Source organism: Erpetoichthys calabaricus, chromosome 10 (genome assembly GCF_900747795.2).
Source record: "Erpetoichthys calabaricus chromosome 10, fErpCal1.3, whole genome shotgun sequence".
In the NCBI taxonomy this organism is placed as follows: Eukaryota; Metazoa; Chordata; class Cladistia; order Polypteriformes; family Polypteridae; genus Erpetoichthys; species Erpetoichthys calabaricus.
In genome coordinates this window covers 85,814,863-85,837,594 of record NC_041403.2, presented here as the reverse complement: position 1 = coordinate 85,837,594, position 22,732 = coordinate 85,814,863, and the positions used below count along the sequence as shown (strand labels likewise).

At 40.6% G+C, this 22,732-nt stretch overlaps 1 protein-coding gene across 1 annotated transcript in view; it reads left to right on the top strand.

Annotated features, from left to right (window-relative positions):
* LOC114659214 (deoxyribonuclease-2-beta-like) overlaps nucleotides 1-22,732 on the top strand; it is a 35,134-nt gene that overhangs the window by 2,778 nt on the left and 9,624 nt on the right. The window contains exons 2-5 of the mRNA XM_028811546.2: nucleotides 9,365-9,542; nucleotides 11,009-11,087; nucleotides 16,371-16,532; nucleotides 16,617-16,814. Coding sequence (XP_028667379.2) covers nucleotides 9,365-9,542; nucleotides 11,009-11,087; nucleotides 16,371-16,532; nucleotides 16,617-16,814 — 617 coding nt within the window. The remainder of the gene's footprint in view (nucleotides 1-9,364; nucleotides 9,543-11,008; nucleotides 11,088-16,370; nucleotides 16,533-16,616; nucleotides 16,815-22,732) is intronic.

Here is a 22,732-nt window from a genome sequence, read left to right as displayed (position 1 = left end):
AAAAAAGAATGCAGGATAGGCCGTATTTCTTATAGATATCTCACATTTTTACATGTATATATTCATAAAGGATTCAAAGTACGGTGTAAAATAGTTAGTGATTCTCTTTTAATCTTTTTTATGGAGAGCTTGCACAGACCTACTTCTGGACTAATCTGAATGATAGATAACAGATAGAAGTTGATTTGTCCCCAGGGGGAAAATTTGGCTTTTTTTTTGTTTTACAGAAGTCTTTAAATAAATAAAAATATAAATAGGTACATAAGTAAGTAAGTAAATAAATAAATATACACACACACTTTGGTCTGAACGCACACCTTCTTCTTCTTCTTCTTCTTTTGGCTGCTCCCGTTAGGGGTTGCCACAGCGGATCATCTTTTTCCATATCTTCCTGTCTGAACACACACCACAATGACTATAAAGCAAGAAAATTAAAAAGAAAGAAACCTGACTTGGCAGTCCCAGTGAGGCGTATTGCTGTTGGTATAAAGGAGCCCCCGTAGTGTTTCTTGACACACTTCTGCTGAATGATTAGTGGGCTGGAAAGTCCTCGGTGTTAGTGTGTCAGGGAGTGCATTGTTCATACTGGGACTCAATTTTGTTTTAATTCTCTCCTTTGCTTCTCCCAGCGGTTCCAGAGTGTGTCCCATAACTGAGCCTGGCCTTTTATTTGGCTGCTTGATTCGGTGGGCATCTCTTAAAGTGATGTGACCAAGCCAACACACCACAGTGAAGAAAATCGCACCGGTGATCACAGAGTTATAGAAGATGTGAAGGATGTCATTTCCCAAATTAAAGGAACACGGTTTCCAAAGGAAAAAGAGCCCACTCTGCCCTTTCTTATATAGTTCTCCTATGTTCCAAGACCAGTCCAACCTGTCATTGATGAGGACCCCCAAGTACTTGAAGGAGTGCACCACCTCTACATCCACTCCTTGAATAGTAACTGGACATGGAGGCTCTAGGTGTGGTGGAGGTTGATGACCAGTTCCTTGGTTTTGCTGATGTTAATACTCAGACAGTTCTCTTTGCACCAAGAAACAAAGTTCTCCACCTGACTCCTACACTCTGTCTCATCCCCCTTTCTGATAGATTAGATTGGATAGAACTTTGTAGTATTTGTCCCCAGGGGGGAAATTTGCCATAATTTCTGCATAAGTGCAGAATCATCTTAGAATTTCTGCAATGACATGACCAGGTGATATATTTATAGTCTGAGGTGTACACAGTGAAGAGAAAAGAAGGCAGGACTGGTCCTTTTAGTGCTCCAATGTTGCTCACATCTGTATGAGAAACACAGCTGTTGAGTTTCACAAACTGTGGTCTGCCCACCAGGTAGTCTATTATTCAGGACACCATAGGCTCATGTAATCGATAATGTCACTTATGTGCTGGGTCTGTGCTCATTTAGCAGTGCCATTACTAATCCAATATGTCATAACATTATTTAGGATGATATTGTGACTTACAATACCTTTATCATTAGCTCTTTTCAACTCTTCTTTTTTTCGTGACATAAACATTCAGTTGGGGACATACCTGAATTTCCGTATATGTGTGCTGACTTCTCTACTGTTAACATTAACTTAACTAACTTCTAACATCTGTCTCCCTTTACCTAAAAAGTAACAAAACGTTAAAGTTCACACACCTTTCATGTCCAAAACAAAATCAATGAAACAATGGATGCCACTGCATGGTCTGTCTCAATCGGCATCAACTCATTGGGATACCCTCTGATATCCTCCTCATTGGGCATAATATGGATAGATAGATTGATAGAGAGATAGATGGATGGAAGGCATTATATGATAGATAGAAGGCACTATATGATAGATAGATAGATAGATAGATAGATAGATGAAAGGCACTATATGATTGATTGGTAGATAGAAGGCACTATATGATTGATTTATTGATAGATGAAAGGCACTATATGATTGATTGATAGATGAAAGGCACTATATGATAGATAGATAGATAGATAGATAGATAGATAGATAGATAGATAGATAGATAGATGAAAGGCACTATATGATTGATTGGTAGATAGAAGGCACTATATGAGAGATAGATAGATAGATAGATGAAAGGCACTATATGATTGATTGGTAGATAGAAGGCACTATATGATTGATTTATTGATAGATGAAAGGCACTATATGATTGATTGATAGATGAAAGGCACTATATGATAGATAGATAGATAGATAGATAGATAGATAGATAGATGAAAGGCACTATATGATTGATTGGTAGATAGAAGGCACTATATGATTGATTTATTGATAGATGAAAGGCACTATATGATTGATTGGTAGATAGAAGGCACTATATGAGAGATAGATTGATAGATAGATGAAAGGCACTATATGATAGATAGATAGATGAAAGGCACTATATGATAGATAGATAGATAGATAGATGAAAGGCACTATATGATTGATTGGTAGATAGAAGGCACTATATGAGAGATAGATAGATAGATAGATGAAAGGCACTATATGATTGATTGGTAGATAGAAGGCACTATATGATTGATTTATTGATAGATGAAAGGCACTATATGATTGATTGATAGATGAAAGGCACTATATGATTGATTGGTAGATAGAAGGCACTATATGATTGATTTATTGATAGATGAAAGGCACTATATGATTGATTGATAGATAGATGAAAGGCACTATATGATTGATTGATTGATAGATAGATGAAAGGCACTATATGATAGATAAATAGATAGATAGATGAAAGGCACTATATGATTGATTGGTAGATAGAAGGCACTATATGATTGATTGATTGATAGATGAAAGGCACTATAAGATTGATTGATAGATAAATAGATGAAAGGCACTATATGATTGATCAGTGGATAAAAGGCACTATATGATTGATTGATTGATAGATGAAAGGCACTATAAGATTGATTGATAGATAAATAGATGAAAGGCACTATATGATTGATCGGTGGATAAAAGGCACTATATGATTGATAGATAGGTAGGTAGGTAGGTAGGTAGGTAGAACTTATCCCAGATTGAAATGTTAAGTATATTAGTATTCTTACACATCCCTACTGCCCAGGAAAATATATTGGTGATGAACCACCTAAACTGAAACGGGAAAACCTCAAGTTGAGAAACAAACAGCTTTAAGGGAAAAAGGACAAGCCAAATTAACAAAGAAAGAACAGACTATGCAAAACGCTCAATTTGAACCATTCTCTGTAAGTTGGTAGCAGCACTAACTACCACGTGGCCGTGCTTGCTGGGCAGTGTAAAACTAGCAAACAGTTGAATCCATGACTTTCTACATTCATACTGTTTTTTTTTTTGTTCTACAACATGAGTTGTGCTTCTTTGAAACAGGAGCATCATGCTCCCAAAGTTCTTTTCCACAAGCTGAAACGAACACACGTAGACATTCTCGGTGGCTGGTTCTCCTCAGTGATGAGTGAAACTCAAGATGCAGTGAGTGATACTTTTATGATTCTGATCTCCTTTCTTTCTTTTTCTTGTTCCTTCTTACTGGGCTCTTTCTGTTTCTTTGCTGGTGTGTGCTGCACGGCCTCCACTGGGAAGCACTTGAATCGGAAGTGTAAATGTGCAGTAAAGTTTTGCCCTCCTTCAATAAGGGCGATGCCTCTGTTGCTACACTGGAACGTCTTCAGGTCGCACACGCACGCACTCACACACCCAATGGTGTAAAAATCATGGCTGGGCCATTGGGCTCGGCTCCACAGCCTCCGGCACAAAGACAGTTTCACATTCTACACCAAGCAATAGTTTACAAGATAAGTAATTACATTGAGCATATGACAGAAAATTGAAAGACAAAATGTTAAAGAAGACAAAGTTGAGGGTTGTTATGAACAGTTTAATAGTAAGTTAACTTAACAGGGGAAACTTTCACTTATTTTCCACAACATGTAGTAGGCATGTGCTTCACTGGCCTTCACAAATAAAAAAAAACACCCAGTACTTAAAAGTATAAATAAAAATGCTAATACTGACTAGTCTGATTTTTCTAACCTCAGCATCATTTCATTTTGACTAAGTTATAATTTAAATATGGCAGAATAAAAAAACACTGATAATTACTAAACAATGAGAAGCAACACAAGAGTTGAGAAAAGAGTATTAAGGAGCAAAAGTTTCCATTTAAAAAAAACAAACTGTTTCTAACAATGAATACCAGTCTTTAAACAGTGTGGTGCTGAGGTGTCACCCGTTGCAGAGCTGCACTTGGATCTTAATGTGGGTGGTTTGCTGTGGGGTGTCAGCGCAGCCCCCACCCCACCATCACCACCATGTTGCATGCAAAAATAACAAATATATATAAGAATTGAAAGACCTAAGTGGAGGCCACTCTGTTACGTGTTTTGCTGTGTTTTGTCGCTGATCTGGTATGTAATTATTCTGTATGTATGTATGTGTGTATATATATATATACAGTGTATCCGGAAAGTATTCACAGTGCATCACTTTTTCCACATTTTGTTATGTTACAGCCTTATTCCAAAATGGATTAAATTCATTTTTCCTCAGAATTCTACACACAACACCCCATAATGACAACATGAAAAAAGTTTACTTAGGTTTTTGCAAATTTATTAAAAATAAAAAAACTGAGAAATCACATGTACATAAAGTATTCACAGCCTTTGCTCAATACTTTGTTGATGCACCTTTGGCAGCAATTACAGCCTCAAGTCTTTTTGAATATGATGCCACAAGCTTGGCACACCTATCCTTGGCCAGTTTCGCCCATTCCTCTTTGCAGCACCTCTCAAGCTCCATCAGGTTGGATGGGAAGCGTCGGTGCACAGCCATTTTAAGATCTCTCCAGAGATGTTCAATCGGATTCAAGTCTGGGCTCTAGCTGGGCCACTCAAGGACATTCACAGAGTTGTCCTGAAGCCACTCCTTTGATATCTTGGCTGTGTGCTTAAGGTCATTGTCCTGCTGAAAGATGAACCGTCGCCCCAGTCTGAGGTCAAGAGCGCTCTGAAGCAGGTTTTCATCCAGGATGTCTCTGTACATTGCTGCAGTCATCTTTCCCTTTATCCTGACTAGTCTCCCAGTCCCTGCCGCTGATAAACATCCCCACAGCATGATGCTGCCACCACCATGCTTCACTGTAGGGATGGTATTGGCCTGGTGATGAGCAGTGCCAGGTTTCCTCCAAACGTGACACCTGGCATTCACACCAAAGAGTTCAATCTTTGTCTCATCAGACCAGAGAATTTTCTCTCTCATGGTCTGAGAGTCCTTCAGGTGCCTTTTGGTAAACTCCAGGCAGGCTGCCATGTGCCTTTTACTAAGGAGTGGCTTCCGTCTGGCCACTCTACCATACAGGCCTGATTGATGGATTGCTGCAGAGATGGTTGTGCTTCTGGAAGGTTCTCCTCTCTCCACAGAGGACCTCTGGAGCGCTGACAGAGTGACCATTGGGTTCTTGGTCACCTCCCTGACTAAGGCCCTTCTCCCCCGATCGCTCAGTTTAGATGGCCGGCCAGCTCTAGGAAGAGTCCGGGTGGTTTCGAACTTCTTCCACTTACGGATGATGGAGGCCACTGTGCTCATTGGGACCTTCAAAGCAGCAGAAATTTTTCTGTAATGTTCCCCAGATTTGTGCCTTGAGACAATCCTGTCTCGGAGGTCTACAGACAATTCCTTTGACTTCATGCTTGGTTTGTGCTCTGACATGAACTATCAACTGTGGGACCTTATATAGACAGGTGTGTGTCTTTCCAAATCATGTCCAATCAACTGAATTTACCACAGGTGGACTCCAATTAAGCTGCAGAAACATCTCAAGGATGATCAGGGGAAACAGGATGCACCTGAGCTCAATTTTGAGCTTCATGGCAAAGGCTGTGAATACTTATGTACATGTGCTTTCTCAATTTTTTTATTTTTAATAAATTTGCAAAAATTTCAAGTAAACTTTTTTCACATTGTCATTATGGGGTGTTGTGTGTAGAATTCTGAGGAAAAAAATGAATTTAATCCATTTTAGAATAAGGCTGTAACATAACAAAATGTGGAAAAAGTGATGCGCTGTGAATACTTTCCAGATGCACTGTATGTATGTATGTATATATATATATATATATATATATATATATATATATATATATATCCCGTGACCCTGTGTTCGGATTCAGCGGGTTGGAAAATGGATGGATGGATGGATATATATATATATATATGTGTAGAAGAAGGAATAATCCCCATCTGTACTGTCACTCATTATTGGGAAAGAAGCCTACTGTATTAGCATTAAAAGATATACCTTCTAGCTGTGTCTAATTGTCTGTCTTTGAACATTTCTGCCTCTTTTGAAGAAACGATTTGATAGCCTGGCGTCCTTACACTTCTCCTTAACAGAGGACATGTTGCTGTCCTGAGGGAACTTCACACTTGCTTTCAAGCAGACTGACAGCTGAATCATTTGCACATTAGGAGGCCTGTCTTTTATTCTTTTGTTACCGTTCATTAAGAATTACTAGAATTTACTGATTTTTTTTTCTTATTATCACTCTTATACTATGCTTCTTTATGGAAAATGGTAATGAAGAGCTTGTAATAATAATGGTAATAAGGCTGTGGCTTTAAACAAATGTGCAGCTGACTCACCTCTTGGACTCTTAAATTTAACAAAGAAATGTATAGTTTTCATTTGTACACTGAATTTTATACATCAACAAAAATGGCAGCATGAAGTAGATATTACTGCATGCAGACCAATTGTGTGGGTGGTAATAACAATAAACATGGCCTAGGTGGTGTGATTGAACCAGAGAGGACCACTCAACACCGATGGCTGACATATTGGCTCCAGTTCTCCTGGCAATTGAGCTCTCACTTTTTGTGACATTAAAAATGACATGAATATTTAGAAACATTGACCAGCCCAATCCCCACCACTGCCAACTCTCGGTTTTCATTACATTTAATCTTTAGCACGATCCATTGTGACCACCCAACGCAACAGTTACCAATTTAGGTGTGGGAAACTCTTCCCCTTCGTTTCCCATCAGTACCCAAGCACAATAGAGCACAAAGCACCAATATACAGTACTTTCTTCTCTTTGCCTCCACTCCTCCTCTGGCAAGCTTCGTCATAGTCATCCTCCTCCTCCTCCTCTCTGAGTGAAATGACCTGCACCAGGGAGCACCTCGGGTGGTCCATCAGCATTGTCAGGAATCACTCTCAGGTGTGGTGGAAGCCCAGAGTAGGGCTCTGGAGCTCCCCCTGGTGACCCTTAAAGAACCCAACAGGGCTGTGCCAAACTCTGGAAATCTGAGGCACAGTCGCAACCCGGGGGGCTACTATCTAGCGTCCCAGGGGAGGTAGTCCCTTGTGTACATCTGCTGCACCAGTCCTTCTATTACAATGGGAATGGGCCCTGGCCGTCCATCATACCATATATATTCATAGTGAGCCCTATATGAGGATAAAAATAAAAACATTACCCTGTCTCATTATTAAAATAGTGAACTATTTAGATCTGCAAACAATGCTTGTTATCTAGCTGAACTGTACACAGTTTCATTCTACAATGGCATATTGTTGTATTCTGACCACTAAAATTGGTTGACTCATAAGTACTGAGGGCAATGGCAGTTATAAAGTAGCAATCTGGCCAACAGTGGGGTCAAGTGGCTGTAAGATGGCACATTCAAATCTTACTTTATGCTATTGTCAAACACACTGTGAATTAACTGTAGCATTCAATGTACAAAGACAAATGTCATTGCTGTTATATTAATACAATAACGGATCAGTGGCGATAATGTAATAAATGGTCATTGACATCATCTACGCACTTCCTGCTCCGTTATTGTGTGTGGCTTATCTTGTGGCACATCCCTGAGTTGGCCATGTCAGGCTGACTGGCAGCTCTAAGCTCTCCCTCTATAAGTGGGTGTGAGTCTGGCTGACTAATGTAACCTGGAAATGTTAGGATGGAAAATGACCAAAATAGCAATTTTAAGAGGTTTATGAAAAAAAAAACCCCACAGTTTTATTAACTGCTTTGTAATATTCGAGAGCTGCCAGAATTGATATCTGAATTGAAAGTGGGCATCATTCTTTTTGAAGCGTGCTCTAAACAGAAGCATTTTTAGCGTTCTTTATGAAGAAGACGCCTTTTAGCACTGCCCTGCAGAAAATAAGGTCAACATGCAAATGGGCCCGTGTTTTGGATGCAGCAAACAAGTTTATTTCAATCGGGAGTCTGTTAATCCAGCATGACCCACATTCACTTAATAAAGATAATGATATTTTCCCCCAAAGGCATAAAAAGCAAGATAAGTATATTCTTTTGGATATTTCTATTTTTTTTTCTTTTTTTGTTGTTGTTGCTGTGACAACACAGAAAGTACAAAATATCCTTTTGGTAGTGAGGGAGCTAAGAATAGAAGGAAAGAAACGCAGAGTGTTGAATATGTATGTTTGACAAAATGCCAGCAACATAAGCTGCTTTTCTGGGAACGGCGTTTACCAAATTCCACCTACATGTTTTAATCAACAAAAGTGTGTGGATGTGCACGTTTTATACTGAAGCGCCTTTTGCTGATTACCATTTTTTAAATAGATCAAGTATTACTTCAGAAATATAATGCAATATATGCTGTTTAAAGGAGCTGAACTGTTTTCATTTCAGAATTTTTTTTTTAATTCCTTGATTGCCTAATCTTCTGGCAAAAAAAAAAACACAAAGGAATATTCCATGGAGCCACCCCTTGAACAAAACAAAAAAGTGGAAGAGTTCACAGAAAACAGGTGGCTGAGTACTTAGTGCTGCTCCTTTATGGGGCACGGGACCCAAATTCAGCTCTTGTCGGCAGCTTTGTTTCCTCTGGGAGACTACGAGATTTTCTGCCACATCCTTATGACATGCAGGTTAGGTTCACTACCGGCACCCTAACTCATCCTTGTGTGTCTGTGTCTGTGTGTGTCAAGGTGCTTTAGATACTGCAAAGCCTTTTTCTGGTGCCACTCTTTCCATTCCAGGATCGTGGGATGTGGCCGACCATAACTGTGCACAACTCGCCCGGTCAGTCACCGAATGGTGGGATGTTGGACACAAGGAGCACGTGTGAGCTCCCCCAGTGTCAGTGTCTGAGGTGTCGATAATTACTTTTAGGACTGATCATTCACTAGTAGATTAGTGTCAGCAGGAGAACAACATCGCAACAAGACTGTCAATATGTTTATATGCAAAACTGCAACAAACTACAGTGAGGGCTCAGGCAGTTGGCCGGAGTGTTGCAATCTGGGGTGAAAAGTATTTCGATGTTCTCCTGAAGGTTTACAATGTAACATGCTTTTTGTGCCTGTTTCCTAGGTTTATTATTTATAAGTTACCAAAATACAAGATTAATGAAAGTGTGGGGACTGGCCTAGATTACATGTATCTCGACCCGACTCTTCCAAGCTGGCAGCGCAGCAGATTCCTGGTCAATGACAGCCAGGGTGCTCTGTGGTACACCCTTGGGCAGCTTTATCAGGATCACAAGTCTAAGGTAACAACAGCCTTTTCCGGCTGGATTTTTTCCCCATATATTATATTTCACACAAATAATCTGTTCGTGTGCTTTGGGGGTGGGGGTGTGGGGGGATTGGGCTGTTTCCATGGAAATGACTGCACCACTATTGTTTGATCCGACTCTTTTTTTTTTTTTATTCCTCCTCTACTACTCTAGGAACCCTGCTGCTAACATGTTATGTTGTGCACCTCTGAAGTGATCTAAATCAATTAAACACCCGACTCAACTGGATTTGGATTTACCTGACAATCAATTTTCGGGACATTTTTTAGTTTAAAATAAACGGAGGGGTGTGTGGATTTGATTACTTCCCCCAAAAGATTTTGATTAAACCAAAAGCATGCAGTGCTACAGGAGAAACAAAAATAAAATCACCTGCCAATAACCACAACGTCGAATTATTTATCTCATCCAATCACACAACGGATTTAAAAATCTATTCAAAAGCTGTGGAAATGAAGAATGAAACCCCCTTTTCTAAGCAACCAAAATTCTAAAGATGTGCCATTTTTATCAATGTGTTGTGACAGGACGAGTCACCGAGGATGTGAATGTAAGAGTGACGTAACGCCCAACACAAAAGCTCATTGTGCGCTGTTTCACTCGGAAACTGATAGATTCTGATTGAGGCTCTGGAGAAAGCGCACTGTGTTCATCCCAATTGACTTGATTGGGGAGACTTTATAAATAAAACGTAAACTAGTCAAATGCTGAAAGCAGCTATTACTTATGGCTGTGTAATTTTATAAACTATAAATGACGTTGAATGTGAGGTGTTCTTCTATTAAGGAATGTCTCCTTTAGATGAGGTAGCTATGGTATGTTTGAATCATTTCATCAATCTATTTTATGACCCACTCTAGGCGAGGTCTACAGGCCATTTAGGTGGGAATCAACCCTGGAGGGGAAACCGGGCCATCTTAGTGCGCCTGTTGTTTCAAATCTGTGGTACAGTGACGCAGTGGCTAGTGCTGATGTCTCTGGCATCCTCTGCTTAACGTTGTTTATGTTGTGTCTGCATGTTCTTCACATGCTTGGGAGGATTGTCTTCCCACATACCAATGACGTGTATGTTATGAAGATAGGCAAATGAAAATTGGCCTGGGTCAGTGTGGGTGTATATGCCTCAGTGGGCCCCCCCGATGAACTGGCATCCTGACCAGGACCGTTTCCAGCCTTGTTTGACTCTATCCCACTACTCAGAATGTTGAGAATGTTACCTTATGTAACTTTTTAATAATCTTTAGTATTTAATTTGAATATATACACTACAACTCATAGTTCCTGGATTTAGATGCCACATCTTATTGTTGTCTGTGTGTCATTTGCATGTTCTCTTCATGCCTGCATTGGTTTTCTTCCTAACTTGGCGCAGTGTACTTGAGACTAGCAATCAATGATGGTTTGTTTTTAATTTGTTAAACATTTTATTCTTTAAACAGTCGAACACGTCTGCATACTTGCTATATAATGATGATCCTCCATTGCTGGACTACAAAAAGAATCACGGCCATACTAAAGGTATGTTACTTAACTAGAATGGTTTGCTTACATTTACATTTACATTTCATTGAATCTTCTCATATAACTGATGGATAGATGGATGTCTGTCTGTCTGTCTGTCTGTCTGTCTGTCTGTCTGTCTGTCTGTCTGTCTGTCTGTCTGTCTATCTATCTATCTATCTATCTATCTATCTATCTATCTATCTATCTATCTATCTATCTATCTATCCCTGGAGAAATCTTCTTTTTTTTCCCCTAGTCAATCAGTCTTAATAACTTTTGTTTTTAGTGCTGTCTTACACAATCATATCAGAGTAAGAAATATAAAGTAAAGAAGGCAACAAGAATGAAAAGCTTGCCTGCCAGTCATCTAAAAGACCCCGGTGCTGACAGTGACTACGTAACTCCTCTGTGAAGGGTTTCATGTTCTCCCTGCACCCTTGTGCTGGCCTGTTGTTATTCAATATAAGTGTGTATACTGGTGTCCTGTTTCTGACTGGTTGTCGCTGCTGGTTTTCCCAGTTGCTGCCAGGATAGGCTACAGCTCCAAGCAGCCTGGTCAAGAGAAAACAAATATAGAAAAAGAAATGGATGAAAATGGAGCTCCATTAATGGTCAAAACTGAAAACTATAAAGAAAATAATGTAGCTGCAAAATGTTTCTACATGCCTGTAACATGTCCTCATCTGAAATGATAATTATAATGCTCCTTCTTTACATAAATCTAAGCATTTTCCGGTTGATGAATTTAAAAATACTTTACATTTTTGTACATAGGAGGTGTACCAGAGGGGTGCAGTGGAAAGGGGTATAGTGTAGGTGTCAAGTGTGAACTGAAAAGGTTGGAAGCTGACCTCAACAACAAAAAAGAACACAATACCCCAAACAACGTTTGCAGAATTATTAATTTCTTTCAAGCAAAGAAACATAAAGGAACCAAATGAAGTTCCCTTGTAAGCACTGATATGCAGAGGACTTAACATTGGCCTATAATCTGCCACTGCAATGGCCTGCTGTCTGGCCAGGGGTCCAACTCAAACAGAGGACCAGTTCCTCCATACAACAAGAAAACATAGGAGATGTGGAGGAAAAAAAGACTGTTTTAAATTATTATTTGATTTTTTTCACATTATATTAATGTAATAGTGAATTAAGAGGCAGAGGATACCGCTGTATGTCCTCCGTTCAGCTAGGAGTTTTCATGTTCTCTTAAAGTTTGTTCATATCAGTAACTATGAATAGGTGTTATAGCCAAAAATCAGTCCCCTTTCATTTGTTCTTTAGCATAAAACAATGATTAACTAATGCGGCAGTAGCTATCTGTTAATTTCTATTACAGCCCATGTTCATTTTGTTGCTGTGTGGATGGCAAAGAAAGGTTGTTATTGCAAAATGTTGCCATTAATCAGGTCAATGTCACGTACGGGTGCTTCTGATTGGTCCTGTCAAAGGGCGAGTTAAAGGACAAAGTTCCCAAGCGTTCCCAAATACTACTGTTGACAGAGCATAAGCACGTAAGCTCTCAAAGAAGGACCTGACCTTCTTTTCTCATTACTCTGTAAATCACTGCTCAAACGTACTTGTTTAATAATACTACAAAAACTTGTTTTTCTTTAATTTTGACCTGAGCCCCACTTTGTCAATAATATGTTTCATTTTTTCACAAAGCCTCATTATATTATGAAGGTAGTGGCAATTGTTCAGTTCTCAGATATATATATTTAGATATACAAGTTTTTTCAACAAAAAGAAAACAATTTTGTGGTCCAAATATATGTTCATATATTTACGTCAACTCCTAGAGTGGCCCAGAGTCGCATCTTCACCTATCCTGGCTCAGTCTGGGATTGAGGGTAGAGAGTAGCAAACATGGAGAACACCCATAAAGACCTGAGGAGGTCACACTAAGGTCCAAAAAGATGATACTATAGCCCTCAACTTCAAAAATATATTTTTGTGTGATCTTAAATGCACAGAATATTTTATGAAGATATTTAGAAATAGTGTATGTTGACCTTTCAGGCGGAGTGGTGGCGCTGAGTCTAGGGATCTGCACTGGCAATCGGAAGGTTGCCGGTTCGAATCCCGTAAAATGCCAAAAGGGACTCTGCTCTGTTGGGCCCTTGAGCAAGGCCCTTAACCTGCAATTGCTGAGTGCTTTGAGTAGTGAGAAAAGCGCTATATAACTGCAAAGAATTTATTTCATATTACCCGATTATTCATTTACTGATCCTGTGAGAATTAGCAGCATGGTGGAGATGTCAGGAACCTGTACTAGACAGAACGGCACCTCATCACAGGGCACAGTCACTTACACACACACACTCACCCATGGAGTTTATACATTGTGGAGACCAGCCTCAACACAGAACAGAGTTGCCAGCAAGCACAGAACATCAGCCGGCGGTGGACTTACCGTACGTTCAGCCCTATGTGCCGGCTGCGTGCCGTGGAGCTTTCTCCTCAGCTCAGTCGGGTCCTCCAACTGGCTCAGGATAGACATTCATTGGCCCTGCCTCCGACCAATCATCGGTGGGCACACAACACACACCATCTAATCCTTTGCTAGACTCGGGGAGGGACTTCTGGTTCTCCACCATCTTCTACTTTCGACCCCTGATGCGGTGGCGAGCCTCCTGGCAATGCCTCTGCTGCTGCAGCTTTCGGAGCTGCAGCGGTTCCTCCTCCCCTGCGTTTCCTGCTGCTACCGCTCGGGCACTACTCTACAAGTTGGCACGCATTGGCCACCGACGTGGATCCAGGCAGCCCCTGCCTGAGACACAAAAACAAGGTCTGGCCAGGCCGGCCCCCAGGGCCGACTGCCGCTGGGCCAGGACTTACCTCCTGGATCCCGTCTGCTGGAGGCAACCTCCTCCATGCGGCCTTCTCCATCGTGTTGCAAATCGGGACTCCTCAGCGACGGCGTGCTCCAGGGAGTCCACTGCTATCCTGCTCTGCCAGGTCTTCTCTTCCTGCATCAGGTGGAGATGGCGTGCGTGTGAACCTTTGGCGATCCTCTGGGTGAGTCGCTCCCGCGCGGTTGTGTGCGTACCGCTTCCGCGGTCCGTGTGTGTTGTCCTGCTGTGTCAGGCTGTCCACAAAATTATTTTTGTCGACAGGTCCCCACCTTGTATCAGGCAGAGAGTCCCATCTGGGATGCCATTGTGGAGACCAGCCTCGACACAGACAGGAAGACACAGATGCTTTAAAACACCACACAGTTTTGCACACAACCCAGTGCCTCTGCACCACACACCCTCAAGCTCGGGCTCTCCAAAAGTCCTCTCTTTGCCGCCTCTACTCCTCTGCTCTGAGCTCTGTCCTCTTCATCCCGACGGCAGCTGATGACTGGAGGGAGTCGGCCCCTTTTATGTCTACCCGGATGTGCTCCAGGTGCCCTCTAATGAGCTTCCTGCGGCACTTCCTGGTGTAGCAGAAGTGCCGCATGAGCACCCAGAAGCACTTCGGGTGTCCCCGGTAATCTGGGTATGGCGGAAGTGCTGACGTCCAGGGCTGCAAAGTCTTCAGGGCATCCCCTGGCAGTGGCCATGGGCCCCTATAGGGTTGAGCTTCCATGCTCAATTCCCGTGGCCCCCTTTCAAACAGGGCGGCTGCTCTCTCGTGGTCTGAGGGAGGCATAGTACCTCTCCCGGTCCTTCTCGGTGTCCCGGCTGGGCACAGCCACCCACCACAACATATAAATTCTCCTAACAAGTACATCTTTTGGACACAGAGTGAATCTGGAGTACCCAGAGAGGACCTGCACTGGGAAAACTAAAACATGCAATACAGTGATTAAACCAAAGTGACGAGAGTTTGGGAGGAGGAGGAGGAGGAGACGCTGTACCACCATGCCACTCACTTTCACTTCCACCCTGGCATCCGTTTATTTCAAACAGTGTTTTAGGCTGGTAATGCTTAACACAAAAAGTAACTGTTAAACTGATTTATAAATACTGTGTACATGTAAAAAAAAATGACAAAAGTATGGTGTTTCTCTAGAAACGAGCAAGGAAGATTAAATGCATGCATCAATGCTGCTGATTATATTCGGCATGCTCTTTATAACTAGAATTTGCAGCAAATGCTACTTTTGGCACTTCTTCTCTGGATGACGCCCGCCTCAGTTAATTAAAATTGAAACAGAAGATTTTTTGGGATGTTAGACTTTATTTGAATGAGAATGGCAGACTGCTTTTTTAAGTAGAATACATTTTCAAACACGCTAATAACTGCATTTGTCCCTAGTTGACCTACCACAAAATACTGATCTAAAATCATTGAATTGTAACCCTTTCTTTTTAATTACGTACTATAGTACACCTACATGAATCACTTGAATATGTTTGATGAATGTTGAAGAAGTTGGCACTGTTGGCTAACAGAATAAAAATCTCCTTCTGCTCTTTGTAACAAAAAGCAGCAGATTTGTAATAAGGTTAAATTATCCTGAAAATGAGAAGTGCTTTGAAAATGTTCTCCGACAAGTTCTTCATTTCAAAGGAAAAATGTTTATAGTGTTTATAAACTTCAGTAATAGATGCCCTTCACACCCTGAAAGCTGTAAGCAAATTCCATGTTTTCCTAATAGATGTTACACTAAAGAGGCCTGCTATAAAAATTAAGAAATGAAGTCCTGAACGCTTTCATCTTATGTTTCTTACAATCTAGCGACTTCAGTTTTTAAGACCACAGCTGGGCAGTTTCTTTTCTTTTGTAATCTGCAGATGACTCTGTTTGATTCTCTGAAAAATTGTAAAATCTGTTACAATTCAGCATGGTGAGGGGTTATTCAATCGCTAAAAGGCTAAAGTGCTTTAGGTAGTGTTAATAATTACTTAGTGGTGCATGCATAAACACTGAACTCCACTCTTTACAAAATGTTATTTTTGATATATTTTATACTGCCATACATCTACTTTTGATGTTTGCATTTCTAATCACTATTACATCATGTTATCCTATTTATGTAATCTAATATTATCAAATATAGAAACATTTATACAGAGCATAAAGTCACTGGGAATACTGTGGGTTTGCTCAGTTCTTGAGTTCTGCTGATTTGGCACCACAGAAAAACAATCACAGCGACTGTTTAGATTTATTTAATTATCCTTCGCTATAACATCAGTAATTGTCAAACCTTTTATCTAGTATCATTTGCCACTAAACAAGCCTTTCATAATTTTAGCCTGCCGAAGCCTTTGATAGTCGCCCTCCTGTAGTGGCCTGGCGTTAGTTCTTTCACATTGATACGCGATGGGGCAAAAGTGAAACTAAACCCCTTCTCTTTTACTTTAGGGACTGTGCTCTTTGATATGGAGCAGGGCTTCTGGCTTAGCCACAGTGTTCCTCGCTTTCCTCCTTTTCCAGAAAAAGGATATGGTTGGCCTCCAACTGGGAAGCGAAATGGACAGACGGCTCTGTGTGTGACTTACAGGGGCGCCCAGTTTGTCAGCATAGGTGAGACTCGTGTGAAGCCCACGGATGTTCGTGAGTGTTGATGAAAGGAGACGCAACTTTTTTGATGCTTTTTCATTTTTGCAGCTGAGCAGCTGTTGCTGTACAACCCCCGTGTGTATAACTGCTCTCTGCCCGAGATCTTCATGCCAATGTTTTCAAATCTGAGTATCCTGTGCCAGGGTGTCAGAGTGCCCATTTCTGACAAGAAGCAGGCAATGAAACTGACGTCATCCCGTGGAGAAACATTTGTAAACTTTGCAAAATCGCAGTATTATGTGGATGGTAGGTGTTTGTTTTTTTCTTCATTTCTTTCTTTTTTTTTTTTTAATTTTATTGAATTTATTAAAAGTAACATTCTATACAATCCAGTCAAATTTGACAAACCTAAATTCAAATCAACCTCCACCCATGAGAAAGAGAGGAAGGCCAACAACCAAAGTAAAACTCCTGCCAGGTTTTAAAAAAGTTTTGCACAGATCCTCTAAGTGAGAATTTGATTTTTTCCAGTTTCAAACAGTATATAACATCAGTTACCCACTGACTTAAAAGGGGAGAGTTAGGATTCTTCCAGCTGAGCAAAATAAGTCTGCCTGCCAATAGTGTAGTAAAGGCAATTACAGTTTGCTTGTCCTTCTCCACTTTAAGCCCATCTGGGAGTACACCAAACACAGCTGTTAGTGGGTTAGGTGGGATTGTGACACCAAGGCTGTCTAAAAGGCATTTAAAGAGTTTGGTCCAAAATGATATTAATTTAGCGCAGGCCCAAAACATGTGAACCAGTGAGGCTGGAGCTTGATCGCAGCGTTCGCAGGTTGGATCTTGCCCTGGAAACATTTTGGACAATTTTAAGCGAGACAGATGTGCTCGATAGATGATTTTAAGTTGAATAATTCTATGCTTTGCACATATGAAGCTCTAGTGAATTCTGTGCATTGCTGCCTTCCACTCCTTTTCTGAGATGTTGAGTAAGAGATCCTTATTCTTCATGTCTAACGAACTTGTTCAAATATTCTCATCCCAGTGCTGACTACAAGCATATAGTTGTGTTTCATCTAATAATTACACCCCATGATTAAGGTACCATTTTATCATTTCTAAAAATGGGGAAAGACATAATGTTATAGACCTATCAGTTGCTGATTTTGTTCATTACAATGACACGTGGTGCCTGACATTTATAGATGTAGTTATGGAAGGTCACATGAGGAGAACAGCCTAATACTTTGACAATTGTTGCACATATCGCTTGGCCGTTGTTTCTGACACTGCTTTTCTGGACACAGACGTTTTCTTAAACTGTGTGATGGACACCTCAGACATGACAATACACCTTCATCATGAGTTATAACATAATTCTAGTAGGTCAGATGACCAAACCCAAACAATTTAACTTTATGGATGATTGCTTTTGCAGGACATGCAACATTAGACTTTGCTCTGCCCTGTAGGCTCTATCATTATTTGCTGTTGTTTTCCAATCACTCCATTTTATGATGGCAGTAGAGATTTTTGTCTCTTTTGCCTTTGTCTAAATAGGCCACTATCCCTATCTCTGCTCTGGAGCACCAGCATCCTCTCCAGATGTCACTGGTTGAATGGCATTTCCAGTTCTTATCATTGGCTTTTTATTTTGGCATGGCAGGAGGGCCTGGGCATTGTCATGGACTGGACTGGATGAGAAATTTACAGGTTCATTAACTTTGTGTATAAATGTCAGCTCATTCTACTGTTTACTGTTATGTTAGATCCTGAAAGAGACCGTCTGCTCTCCTGTGTGTGAAAAATATACAGTACACACCATCCTTCATCACAAGGAAGTAAGAAAGCAGGACAAAGCACCATGACAAAACACATTTTACTGCACTAACAAAGAAACACGTCTACTGAAATCCCAGGGAAATGCTGAGGCTTTGGGAGGAACCTGTGCTTCTTCTGGACTTGCTGTACATGGGACACAAGTGGCCATAAATGTTAATAAACAATGAAGCCAGGTTAGAATTAAGAGAGCTACTGTAGTAGAGTGGATTTTAAAAGAATTAATTATTTAATAAACAGATCTACACTGAGAGGCAGAAAAGGGGAACTTTGAATTTTTCAGGTGTGATCTGAATTTTGTAACACACAAATAAGACTCTAGCAGCTTCTTCTTCGAGAAAAAAAAATATATGCAGTAGATCTTGCAAGTTAGCAAACCCTTCAGAACTTTCCATATTCCTGTATAAATATGACTTAAAACATCATTAGATTATCTCACAAGTCCTAAAAGTAGATATTGAGAACCCAGCTAAACAAATGAGACACAAAATCATACTTGGTAAGTTATTCTTTGAGAAAAATCACCCAGTATTACATATCTGTGAGTGGCCAAAGTATGTGAACCTACCTGGTAATTTAAAGGTGGGATTAGAGTCCAGTGTGGTCAATCAATGTGGTGACAATTAGGTGTGAATGGGCTCCCTGTTTTTGTTAAAAGATCAGGGCCTTATCAAGAGCGTCATCTTCCAACATGTTTGTGCAATATCAGTGCATCATGCCACAGACAAAGGACACTTTAGAGGACCTCGGAAAAATAATTATTGATGTTCATCATGCTGGAAAAGGCTACAAAACCATCTCTAAAGAGTCTAAATTGCACCACTACACAGTCAGACAGTGTGCACAACTGGAGGAAGTTTAAGCCTACTGTTATTCTCCCCTGGAGTCATCGACCAACAAAGATCACTCCAAGGACAGGCGTGTGATAGTCCATGAGATCTCAAAAGAACTAAGGGTAGCCTCTCTCACATTGGTTAATGTAAAGGTTCATGAGTCCACCATTAGGAGAACAATAGTGGTGTACATGTCAGGGTTGCAAGGAGAAAGCCACTACTTTCCAAAAAATAAAACATTGCTTCCTATCTATAGTTTGCTAAAGACCATGTGGACAAGCCTGAAAGCTAATGGAGTAATGTTTTATGGACAAATGAGACCAAACTAGAACTCTTTCGTTCAAATGAGAAGCTTTATGTTTGGAGAAAGAAAAATGCTGCATTCCAGCATGAGAAGCTCATCCCATCTGTGAAACATGGTGGCTGTAGTTATCATGCTCTGGGCCTGTTTGACTGCGGCTGGGCCAGGACCACTTGCCATTGTGGACGCGAAAATGAATTCTGAGTTATACCAGTGAAGTCTAAAGGAAAATGTCAAGACATCTGTCCGCAGACTACATCTCAAGAGAAACTGGGTCACACAGCAAGACAGCGACCCCAAGCACACAAGTCGTTCTACTAATGAGTGCTCAAAGAAGAATAAAATGAAGGTTTTGGAATGGCCTTAACCCAGTAGAACTGATGTGGAAGGACCCGAAGTGTGCAGATGATTTGAGAAAACCCAGCAACATCCTTGAGTTGAGGCAACTCTGTATGGAGGAATGGGATAAAATTTCTCTAAGCCAATGTGAAGGACTGTTTACAACTTACTGGAAACGTTTAATTGCAGTTATTGCTGTCAAAAGGAGGTCACATCAAATACTAAAAGCAAAGGTTCACATACTTTAGCCAATCACAGATATGTAATACTGGGTGATAGTCCTCAATAAATAACTGACCAAGTGTGATATTATTGTCTCATTTGTTTAGCGGGGTTCTCCATATCTACTTTTAGGCCTTGTGTGAAAATCTGGTGATGTTTTAAGTCATTTTTATGCAGGAATGTGGAAGATTCTCTAGGAGTCACTAATTTTCAAGCACCACTGTAGTCAGTTTTTTAAATTCTTATTTGTGTTCAATAAATGTATATTAGATGGGTAATTATAATGCAAAAGAACTGAAAGGTCATTCCAGGAGTTATTTTCTATGGCCTGGAGACCTCTTTCTAACTGGCAGAAGAATCATGAAACTCATGGCCTTAATGCGTGAAAGTAAGACGCCTGTTTTGTCCCCTTAAGGACTTTAATGACTTAACAGCATGCAGGTGCCTTGGGACATTTTAGACAACTGCCACTCATCCAACCTGAACATTGAGTGAAATAGCTGAATGGAAAGGGCCTTCATGAATAATTTTCAAACCTTGAATAATGCCAAGTAGTATAAATGTATTATCACGCAGTCCTCATTTAGTGTGTTCGTATGGTGGACTGGATCTGTAAAGCCCCTGGCCTTTTCTTCCCATTGCCTTCCCAACTCAGGACTCAATAGGTTTTTTTATTCTGAGGCCATCACTTTTAACAATGCTACTGAATTATTTCCCATGTTCTGAGTAAGCCTTCCTTTCCTGCAGGAGCAGCAGTTTAGTGTGTCTGATATTACCTACAGTCGTATGCAAGGTCTCTAAGTCAGCCTGCCACTTCTCCTTTGTCAAAAATATCATGCTGCAGTACAGCCTGTCTTTACCTTTGAAAGAGCAGAATGGTATCAGCCAGAAGGAGGTCTTCTGTACAACTATCAAATATCTTTGGCCTCAGGGTCCATCTACTGCCCTGACCAACTGTTTAATACTCCCTGGTGCCTTCCCTCACTGGCATATGGAGATGTTCTCAAATTACTAGTGTGATGTTCTCCTCCCTTCTCTTTAGTGAAAATGAGAAAATCTGTGCACTTTTATTGCAGCTTGAGCCTTTGTTGATGTAAAGTCTGAAGTCTGAATACAGTTACAATCACCATTATAAAGGTTGTGCCACCAAGACATTTAGAAGCTTTCTAAACTTCTGTACCTGGATTATTTTGCCTGATTCACAGTATTTCTGAAGGAAGAAGCTGCTAGGGCAATGGGGCTTTGTCCTGCTTGTACAGAACTCTAAAGACATGATTCTAGCGTCCATTCTCATTGAGCATAAACTGCACCTCATTAGGCTAAAGGAGGACGAGAAAGAGTTGTTTGGGTCTTGAATTTATTCTGGGATGGTCCTTTTCTTTCCAAGTGTTTTTTGCTTTTTCCAGTCTTCATTTTACATTGCATCTGTTGCAAACTTTTCTACCATGTGTTTGCTCCACAAACTCTAAAAGAAATTCACTAGATCTTCAGTCTGAGCTGTAACAGGATGTTGAGGGTGAATTCACCAGGTTCAAAATTTGTGTCTCCATGGCCAAAGAACTCAAACGTGTATGAAGAAAAATCTGCTGTTTCAAAAAATCAAAATCATTAATCATTAATCACTACAGTATGTACACTGGCATGCAAATGTTTGGGCACCTTTGCTTAAAATGTCTTTTACTGTGAATAGATAAGTGAGCAGAAGAACTGAGTGTCAAATGGCAGAAAGTTAAAGATGACGTATTTCTTTTCAACATTTTATGCAAGATTAGAGTATTGTTTTTGATTTGTACAATTGTACAGTGAAAAACGGAAAGGAACCTCGTGTAAACGTTTGGGCATCTCAAAATATGTGAGGTTTCAGATAACATTTACCGAGGTCTCAGACCTTCATTAGCTCATTAGGGATGTGGCTTGTTCACAGTCATCGTTAGGAAACCCCAAGTGATGTAAATTGTAAAGCTGTATAAATTCTCTGAGTTCTCAAACCTTGTCTCACCAATCAGCATCCATGGGCTCCTCTAAGGAGCTGCCTAGCACTCTGAAAAATGAAATCGTTGATGCTTACAAAGCAGGAGAAAGCTACAAGAAGACAGCAAAGCGTTTTCAGAAGTAGCTGTTTCCTCAGTTTGTAATGTTATTAAGAAATGGCAGTTAACAGGAATAGTGGAGGTCAAGTTGAGATGTGGAAGACCAAGAAAACTTTCTGAAAGAACTGGATTGCTAGAAAGGCAAATAAAAAACCCCATTTGACTACAAAAGACCTTCAGGAAGATTTAGCAGACTCTGGAGTGGTGGTGCACTATACTACTGTGCAGCGACACCTGAACAAATATGAATATCATGGTAGAGTCAGGAGAAGAAAAAATTTCCTGTGTCCTAGCCACAAAATTCAGCATCTGAAGTTTGCAAATAAACATCTAAACAAGCCTGATGCATTCTGAAAATGAGTCCTGTGGACTGATGAGGTCAAAATAAATCTTTTTGGCCTCAATGTGCAAAGTAATGATTGCCAAATTCCAGGAAAAGAAAACCAGCTATTAAGCATGCAATGGATCAATCAGGCTTTGGGCTTGTGCTGCAGCCAGTGGCACAGGGAACATGTCACTTGTAGGGGGAAGAAAGGATTCAAATAAATACCAGCAAAGTCTGGAAGCAAACATCACACCATCTGTAAAAAAGCTGAACCT